The 10,521-nt window shown below is 34.5% G+C and overlaps 1 protein-coding gene across 2 annotated transcripts in view; it reads right to left on the bottom strand.

Annotated features, from left to right (window-relative positions):
* Positions 1–10,521, bottom strand: part of LOC117113185 — a 15,773-nt gene continuing 5,252 nt past the window's right edge. The window contains exons 2-4 of one of the 2 annotated variants that reach the window (XM_033256471.1): positions 3,306–3,695; positions 1,229–1,442; positions 1–981 (exon numbers count right to left, since the gene is read on the bottom strand). In XM_033256471.1, coding sequence (XP_033112362.1) covers positions 1,237–1,442; positions 3,306–3,695 — 596 coding nt within the window. In that variant the 3' untranslated portion in view covers positions 1–981; positions 1,229–1,236. Of the gene's footprint in view, positions 982–1,060; positions 1,443–3,305; positions 3,696–10,521 lie in introns of those variants that run through there. The other variant, XM_033256470.1, reaches the window with a different exon arrangement.

Below are 10,521 nucleotides of genomic sequence, written 5' to 3'. Positions count from 1 at the left end.
TAATATAAATTTATTAAGTACTCTTTAAAAACAATAATTAAATATTAAAATACAAAGAAATCTAAATATAAATCTTGTCACTTTCATGTTTCACTTAATTTTCGTTGTCAATAATTAATTCTTGCATTCTATACTTTATCATTTCAGGTTAAACTGAAAACAAAGACATGGAAGCCTACATTTTGTAATGTACCTCCAGTAAACAGATCAAACACAACTCAGTACCGTACTTTGAAATTCAATTATACAGCAGTGCAGGAACTTTGTGGGATGTATGTTTAAATTCTGCCTCACCAATACACATAGAATTCCATTCCATAACTATGGCAAACAAAAAAGTCAAGAAGCTGCAAAGAAATGGACAAAATATCTGGCGCAACACCCCAAAACATAATTTCACAATAAAGTAAACGAAACTATTTGAAGAACCTCCACCATTAACCCCACCAAAAAAATCTCATGCTAAGTTATTGGTTTCATTTTTTAAAGTAGCCTAAGTTGTCAATTCATAGACATGATTAGAATGATAGAATGTTTATGTACCTGCATATTTTATGGAAACTTATAATTTCTAAATTGTGTTATATTTAAAGCCAGACGAAAAGGCGAAAATGAAAATAAAAAGTTTTGCTTTTAAATTTGTATTATTAAGTTGACTTTTTTCGAAAACAATATGCATGCATGTTTTTCCTCTTGTTCATAAATCATTGCTTATAAAGACATCATAAATACAAGTTATTTTAAAATTTCTGTTGAAATTAGTACTATTTAATAAACAAAAAATAAAATGGGTTTTTTTTTTCACTATCCCGAAGCAGACCTCACCTTCATCACAGAAATTTAAACGATAATCAAGATTAAAGTGTCCTTTATTCGGTTGAAATTTAAAACAACATTAACAATAGTAATACATTAAAACATGGTATACCAACAAAATAAACACAAAAACAACATTCAGTAGCTACATGTACCCTCAGCTACCTATTTTTCTATTCACGACGAGGATAAGTGGAGAAACAAAAAACAAAAAATAAAATGGGTTTTTTTTTCACTATCCCGAAGCAGACCTCACCTTCATCACAGAAATTTAAACGATAATCAAGATTAAAGTGTCCTTTATTCGGTTGAAATTTAAAACAACATTAACGATAGTAATACATTAAAATATGGTATACCAACAAAATAAACACAAAAACAACATTCAGTAGCTACATGTACCCTCAGCTACCTATTTTTCTATTCACTACGAGGATAAGTTATTTTGCTATATTGTCGTTTATTGTCATCATTTACTCCATCTTCAAGCTGACATCCAGCATCATCGATATGAAATCCCTGGCACTCTGTCTGTCGCCGACATCGCATCGCGCATCTCATGTACGAAGCATCCATAGGCCTAGTTACTCCACGATTCTCCACAGATTGGAAATAAATCGGAAGGTCTATAAAGGAATAATAAAGTTTACGGCTTTACACACGCACACATGTACGTTCCCACGCATAGTATACCGTACTACATTTTGCAACTCAATTACAAAATAGTTTGGAGGTTCAAAATGTAAGAATGTTTAATATTGATTTAATTTATATATACCTATACATACATACATAAATATATATATTCTGTAAAAAATGATAATCCAATTTAGCTTTTATGAAGCGTAGGGATATCTTCTCATACTTCCTAAGCAAACAAATTGGCAGGTCTTCCGAACTAAAATCCTTAATGATGGAACCAAACTAAGGATTTAATTGTAAACATGTTTCGGGTGTTCTCTCACCCATCATCAGTACAAACGGTACTGATGATGGGTGAGAGAGAACACCCGAAACATGTCTCTCACCCATCATCCGTACTGTTTGTACTGATGATGGGTGAGAGAGAAGACCCGAAACATGTTTACAATTAAAATGTGTTGTATTTCTCATCAGTTTGCGTCCGTTTGGTTCCATCATTAAGGATTTTAGTTCGGAAGACCTGCCAATTTGTTTGCTTAGGAAGGATGAGAGATGTGTATAAAACGATAGTAAGTGACCTCTTGGAACATAAATGTATTAGCAACCAATATGTCAAGAGCTTCTGCTATCTTCTTCAGGGTTGACAAACGTATCACTAATGTACAAAACAACTTTCGTATATTTAACACTAAATGGTCATGCAAATCACTGACAAATGTAAGAACAAAAGAACAGGGGAAAACAAAATGCTGGAGCGATCAACCAAATAACCGGTAAAAAGCAAGGGGTCGGAGTGGAATATTGGTGAGCGGACATAAAATATGGGACGCAAAAGGCGCACGAACATAAGGCGGGAGAAAATGGAATAACGGGCAAAGCGAAGGGGAAACCAACCAACCAAGGAACAAAAGCAATCAGAGACAGTCAAATGGGTGAACAATTACTTATATTAAAGGTGGAATGTAAAGCTAAAAGCCAGATAGAAAGTCTAGATCTTTGTTCACGCCATGGGTGTGGGTCTTAAGTTTAGTTATCCAATTGCATGGCCGGCGTAACCGGGGGCCCGGGCCCTCCACTTTTTGGCAGAACATATATAATGTCTATGGAGATTCTTGTATGATCGGAAAGAAATGCAAGAAAAGAAAGAGGGGAGAGGGAGGGGAAATAGAGTGTTTATCCAGTCCCTGACCGAGTTAGATTTTCTCGCAATTATTGGCGGATCTGGGGAATCAGGGGTCCTGACCTCCTTCCATTGGCAATAAAAAGAATTCTAGAATTTCAGGACCCGTGAGCTGATATTTTTATTTTTTTTTTTGATACAATAAGAAAATTAGAAGTCGGGAAAGCTCATTTCCCGCCATCTAGGAATCAACATTTTCTTGGAGGAGGACCCCGACCAATTTTTATTTTTAAAGGTTCATCGATGATTCATGGAAAAAAGGCCTATTTAATGCCCAGTTCAGACTAGGTGGATAAACCCGGCTCAACTCACCGGGTTTATCCCCCTGCCAGTCTGAACTAGGTGGCAAAGTTAAACCGGGCTTAACGTTGAGCCGGGCTTAATATAGGCCAAACATCTTTATTTCGTTGTGGAGCGAATTCACTTCGAATTAAAATACTTCAAGTGAGCCTATTAAATTGATAGTAATTATTTGAAACATGTTGAATTATTTTTTTTTTAAATGAATAAATTTCCATTTCAATAATATTTCAATTTAAAGTTATCGTAGTTATTTACGTACATTCCCGCCAATTCACCAACTAAACTAATCAAGATAATCAATTAATATTATTAAATATATGTTTAATTTATTTCTATTCACAACACTTAGTAGCCTACCACTTACCAAATTCACAAATATATCTATCAATAATTCTAGTGGTAGCAGTCAGGTCATATAGGCCTTTGTAACCATCATCGATCTTAACCCGAACCCCTAAAAATTTACTAGTCCCTCCATCAGGTTGCGATGGACCCCATGTAATAATAGAAGAATCAAAAGCCTCTCCAGTTTCCCACTTCCAGTTTCCATCTACATGCCGATCATACCCCGCCTGGAGTGATAATCCGATCGCATAGAAACCGACTGGAAAGTCATTCATGTACTCAAGGACAGCAGCTAGTTCATCGGCTGTTGTGATGCTTGCAAGGTACCCACTTGATGATTCACAGGTATGTTTCAGATTTAACCAGGTATGTCGTTCATCACCAACTCTGGCAGTGTACTTAGATTCGCCTGAAAGAGGGATTCATGAAAATTTAATCATAATTATCATTATCAACAGTCACAATTATAGTCCTATTTGATTGCTATACATTATTGTATAGTATATCTATTAATAATAACATACAAATTAGGTTCAGTTATATATAATTATGTAGGCCTATATTCAATTATATATCTGCCATTTATATAAAGGGAAATGATAAGCAAATTTTAGCAACAAATGATTTTATAAACATATCAGGCAAGTTCCTTAAGAGTTGTGTGAAAAATGGTTTTGGCGGGATTCGAACCTGCGACCTCCCGTTGACATGGCGAGCGTCATACCTCTACTGCAATCTACAGAGAACTCTTGGTATTCACATATTCTGCAGCTATCCTGATTACACTTTAACGTACAACTGATATACGCTCTCACAAAGTGAGTCTGTGATAAGGCCAGATTGGTAGCTAATATATATACAGTGGTGTATATATATATATATATCATTGACATTATAACAAATGATAACTTTAAGTATAAAGTGTGTACATATGTAATAATATTGATAAGGCCTATATAAAAAAAACCAAACTACCGGCGTTTCAGTGAACCGGGTTCCCTACCCTGTGGTTCAAGCGCCCAGGACAAACTTCTCTGGTGGGGTTCATGGGGAGCATTTTATTGTTTACAATTTTATACCATAATAGGGATTGGCATTTATATGGTTTTATTTAAACATGTAAATAACTCAAATTGACACCACTGAGTAATAACACAACTGTTTATGTCTGTACTTATTTTCAACTGATTATTATATATTCATTTATATTTGTAGTTCGTTAATCGCGATCTCAGTCACATCAGAATTATATGCACGCGTTTATATTACGTACGTGAAGGACACTACATCCTCACCACGTATAAAACAAATAAATAATTAGTAACAAATGTAAACCTTGATAATGAACATATTCCTTAAGGGCTCACTTGCATTGAAACATTCCATAAGGTCCGTTTAATATCTATTTAAGATGAAAGAAATGTTAACCATTCATTGATATTAATTACATCTATTTTATATTTATTAGATGTCAACTGAGACTAAAATAGCTCATTGATTGTTTATGTTGATTATTTAAAAAACATAGCCATCCAAGTACTTTGGTGGCTTCCGAACATTTGTTGGACGTGTAGTAGACATTGGAGTGTCAGTGTCCCGTCTACTTTGGTTCTCGGACACTATTTATTTCGAATGGATCTTTTTCCTTTTCAATTTCCTTCAGCGATCTGCTTGCGTAAGTACTCAACCCTCTTGTCCTAGCTGCGCGCGTCTGCTATAACATCAATCGCCTTTTCAGGATCGTAAAAACTCACCAACGTATCACCAGTCAGTTTCTGTTTTAACTTCTCAAATGCACATGTCTGGTCTTTGGATCATTCCCACTTAACTCCATTTCTGGTAAGGCGTCTTAGAAGCTCGGTTATCGTATCAAAACCTTTAATGAATCGTGATCAATAGTTGTCTTTCCAAGAAGATTTCGGACTTCAGATGCATTCTTTGGTGGCTGAGTATTTCGGGTAGCGTCGTTTTATTGGGTCTGGCGATACAAGACCAAAAAACTCAATGCGCTTAACCTCGAAATCACATTTCGCTTCATTCACTGTAAGACCACTGTCAAAATAGTCGTGTTTCATGTACTCAATGTCATTTTCTTGCTTAGCATTTGGACCAGATCAGAAACACATAATGCCATGGATCACTGATGTTTTTAGCCCCTTTCACGTCTTTGATAACATTCCAGTGGCGGATTCAAGGGGGTCCAGCAGGCCCGGCCCCCTAAAGTTTTTAAAATTTGAAAAAAAAATGAGAAAAAAAGAAAATTCTAAGAGTGCCATTTCCGACCATCCAGAGGTGCCATAATCATAAATGTCTTACCTCAGCCATAACCATGTGGAGCTGAGGTAGCATAGACCCTCCATCTGTGGAAGTCCCATGAAGTATGTTAAAATGCCTATCTGACCCGGAAGAGTGTGGACGTATTCGCTCAAAAACAACAAAGTGATTTATTGCTTTCTCTACCCTGTTCCCTACCCTGTTCATATTTTATGAATTCCCGATTTTTTATATTTTTGACGTCTACCCATCTCATTTTTTGTGGTAAAAATGTAGTATTTTCAATACCTAATAATATAGGCTTTTTCATTGTGCGCTAGACCTACATTTATTTCTTTTATGTTTAAATTTATTAATGTTTTATTTACCTTGTTCTATAATTTTACATACGGTAGTCTATTGACATATGCGGTGAAAATCTGAAACACCACGTGGTTGGAAGCGGCACGTTTCACATCTAGGCTATGTGTATGTTCAATTTTAGGGATTTATTTTACTCCGACCTCCATTTATTTACGATTCTTAAAATTTTAATCATATTAACGAGCGTTAACCCGTAGTATAATTAATGACATTTCCACGGTGTTTTTTAATTTGATTGATTTAATTTTGTATAGATCAGTCTCCTTAACATATCAAAGTTGATATTCATCGTTAGTCCATCAACATTTTTGATAGACTACAGAACATTTGAAAATAAGAACACTGAATAGTGTTTGCTCTCAAAACCAGTGGCGGATTGTTTTAGCACCCCCCCCCCCAAATCTTGGTCCACTTCCCACAAATTCGCACCCACCCAACAAAAATCATACGTACGGGCCTGTTTACAAACAATACTAAAATATTCATGTTAGTTATATATCCTTGGTGATTTTGCTAGTTTACGAAAGAGAAATTTTAAGAAAAAATGCATCCCCAAAATTCAAAAACTTTTGTAACATTTTCTAAAATTATCAATAAATAGATAGATACATAAAAGCTTATCTGGATGATGTAACATCTGTAAGACAAATAATTAAGGGGCTACATGAAAATGCTAGGGAAATTGGCGTAGTGGTTGCAGCTAAGTCCATCAGTCTTAAGAATGTTGTAGCATTAATCTATACTCCCTGCGAGTATAGTACGGAAGCACCTAAGTGCCATCCTATACTTGACGACTTGTCACGATAATTTATCTTGTCAAATTATCCTGTCAAGTCGACATAACATCCATATCATGTCGACATGCACAGATAGGTTTCCTGCCATGTCGACCTATCAACTTTTAAAAGTTGCCATAGAAAAGCACATGTCGTCATGACCATATAGATTATTTTGCCAAGTCGACATAATTAAAATTATATGTTTTCATGGCGAGATGGATTATCTTACCAAATTGGCTTCACAAAAAGTACATGTCGTCATGGCAAGATAAATTATTTTGCCAAGTTGACAAACAAAACAATCTTTTAACAACAACTGATTATATTTTAGTGTCAATTAACACCAATAGCGTATCTAGAAGTCTTGAAATGCGGATGCTGATGCAAGGGCGTCGGAAGCGGTCCGGCTAATCTGGTTTTGGCCGGACCAATAATTTACAACTCAATTCGTTTGTAAGCCAAATTGTACGTTCTTTGAAGCAATCTCTTCTTTAAAACCAGAGGATCCACTAATTAGTCTTAAATAAAACAAAAAGACAGTAACTCCGAAAAGAGACAGAGACATTTTGAGATTCAACGTTTCGATCTATTTGATCATTTTCAAGAATACTGGTGAGAAAATATCACCCATACATATATGTTTATAATATTGTACTAAAAATGGTTTAATCAATAGATTACCTAGATTATATAACAATCTTAGCAAAGAAGATAATTCCATAGATGTATTTCATAATAGTGTAGAAGTATATAAAAAGAAGATCAAATGTATTTTTCATATAGGCCTACTAGAGTAAGTTTTGTTATCTTTATTGTGACTATTTAAATTATTTGTATCTGTTTATTTGTATCAGTTTTTTGTTTCCATTCTGTAAAATTAAAAATGTACGGCCTTAGTAATTATGCACTAAAGTGGTTTCGAAGCTATTTATCTGAAAGACTTCAATTCACCGAAATAGGTATTACTAAATCCAATTCCCAAACTATTAAATGCGGCGTCCCTCAAGGGTCGATAATCGCCCCCCCCCCCCGCTTTTCTCGTTTATATAAACGATCTTCCCAGTGCGATAAATAAATGCAAAGTCAGCATGTATGCCGACGATACGATTGTGTATTATGCATCTAATAATTAAAATGAAATTATAGAAACGATAAACAAAGATCTTGAATGTATATATACATGGCTGAAATCAAATAAGTTAAGTCTCAATGTAACTAAATCCGAATTCATAGTACTGGGCTCAAGACAAAGACTTGCCCACAATAGTGACTTGAATTCTACTGTTCAGATAATAGCAACCCCGTTCCAAGAGTGCATAATGCAAAGCATCTTGGAATTATACTTGATGAAAATTTGACATGGGAATCTCACATTACCCGCATCAGAGGAAAGGTTCTAAAAGGCCTTCATATGTTAATTATATGTCGTAGTATGTTCCCAAAAGGAATTCTAATAAATATTGCTAATGCCATTATTATATCTCATTTAACATATTGTATTTCGGTATGGGGAAACTGCGGATTAACATTCATGAAAAAATTACAAACATTCCAAATAGGACAGTAAGAATTACATGTGGTCTAATTTGGGACTGAATTCAGCAAACTGGATATCTTTAACAAAAAGAAACGAACTTGAATGCTTAATTATCGTATTTAAAATTTAAACTGAAAGATCACCAACATACCTGAAAAATTTAGTTCAATACAATAATCCCAATTATAATTTTCGTCATGGTAATCCAAATCTGTTTATCCCAAAACCCAAAACCGAATGTATTAGACGAGCATTTCATATAAAGGTTCAATCTTATGGAATAATTTAAAGTGTGATCACAAAAATCCGAATATGCTCTGCCGCCTATAGCCTTTTAATTGATTTTAAGCAATGCAATTAACATTTATTTCCATACGAAATTTTCAAAATATCCAGTGGCGGATACAGTAATTTGAAATAGAGCTGGGCCCAGAGAGGGACTTTTACAGATGGAGAGTGTGACCACGTCAGTCCTACCATGGTTGGGGCTGAGGTAAGAAAATTTATGATTATGGCACCTCTAGTTGGTCGGAAATGGCACTCTCAGACTGAATTTGAATATAATTGTTATTTTTCTCTACTTTTAAATTTCGGGGGAAAAATATAGGGATGGTGTGTCGGCTGGGTCCCTTGAATCTGCCACTGAAATACTCACCATAAAAGTTTTTTAAATTATCCTTTTAGTCATAATTATATATCTCGTGCAAACTAACATTCATAAAAATAATGATTTATTATCTACTGATTAGCTTGTGACGTATTCAAAATTCGAACCATGAAAAACAAATAAGATAAACTTAAAACAATAATTAATTTTGTATGTACAGCACTTTTAAGATCAATCAAGAGGTGTTTACTTTTCTCCTCTTTTTGAATTTCACTTTTGTGCAAGTAAATTGCGACTACACTTTTGTGAGTGGAAATAATACCGTCTAATTCACGATCAAACAATACTAGGGAGATAGGGAGCACACAAAACATTAGCTAACATTTTGATTTCACAAACATAACGGTGATTTACTTAATTTATCATTATCAGTGGCGGCTCCAGGAAAGCAAAATAGAGAGGGAAGACAGGGAGGGACTTGCACACTTTGGGAAACAAAATCACCTCATGAAGCCCCACCATGGTTGGGGCTGAGGGAAAATTTATGATTATGACACCTCTAGATTGCCGGAAATGGCACTCTCAGACCTAAATTTTAATTATAATTTTCCTTTGTTTTATTTATAGGGTGTTTTTTTTTTTTACCTGAATGAATGTAATATAATTAATGATGTACTGGTACTGGGTATTTATATTGCGCCTTTCCCTAGTGGTTATGAAGCGCAAGCCAACCCTCAATAATTTAGAAAAACAATGGTCGACACAAAATTGGTCATTATTCGGGAACCACATGCATCACAATAGTACAGTCTCACAACAAAAACAAACCAAATAATACAGATTACAACTTTGGGCAAGTATAATGGAGTGTTATGCTTATTATAATAAATCTATCCAAATGTCATTTATACGGATCAAATAAGTTAACTGCAACGTAAAAAAAATGATTTGATTCACCACGTAAATAATAATCTTCCGGCCCTGAAACCTAGACTCAGAAATACCGGGATGATTTCCCGGTGGAGGATAATTTTACCTTTAGATGACTAGAAGATTAGATTGATTCTAGTAAAACATTTTACTTGTACAGTACCAGTACTAGCAATCTTTTATTAAGGCCCGAAACCTTTACTCAGAAATACCGGGATGGTGCCCGGTGGGGATAGTTTTACCTTTAGATGACTAGAAGATTAGATTAATTCCATCAATTCACTTGTACAGTACTAAAACAATCTTTATTAAGGTCCCGAAACCTCGACTCAGAAATACCGGGAAGGTGTCCAGCGGGGGATGGATTTACATCTAAACTGTTCATAGGCCTAGATTAAGAATTAATTATATTATTATTTAAGAGAGTTAAATGGTAAAAGCTTTGCTTCCAATTAACTCCTTACATCTCATTTTCATATTTTCATTAATTTTTTTAAACATACTTTAAATTATCTATTGTAATCATAATACTGTACATAGATATGAATGTGACTTTGTGAAATAAATAAAAAACGAAAATAAACAATTAAACATTAATGTATGTTAAAACAGCTGTTTTTAATATAAGTTCATCATCTGGTACGTTATTTGACTGAATCTTTAATAAAGCAAGTATTAACTGAATATTTAAAACTGCTAAGAAATAATTCAGTACTACTACCACAAGCATAGTATATTTTTAGGC

The sequence above is a fragment of the Anneissia japonica genome, unplaced genomic scaffold (assembly GCF_011630105.1).
Source record: "Anneissia japonica isolate Jap-2015-1 unplaced genomic scaffold, ASM1163010v1 scaffold93_len1081246_cov171, whole genome shotgun sequence".
Lineage (NCBI taxonomy): Eukaryota > Metazoa > Echinodermata > Crinoidea > Comatulida > Comatulidae > Anneissia > Anneissia japonica.
The sequence above is the reverse complement of the archived record's forward strand: the minus strand, read 5'-3'. Positions and strand labels throughout refer to the sequence as shown.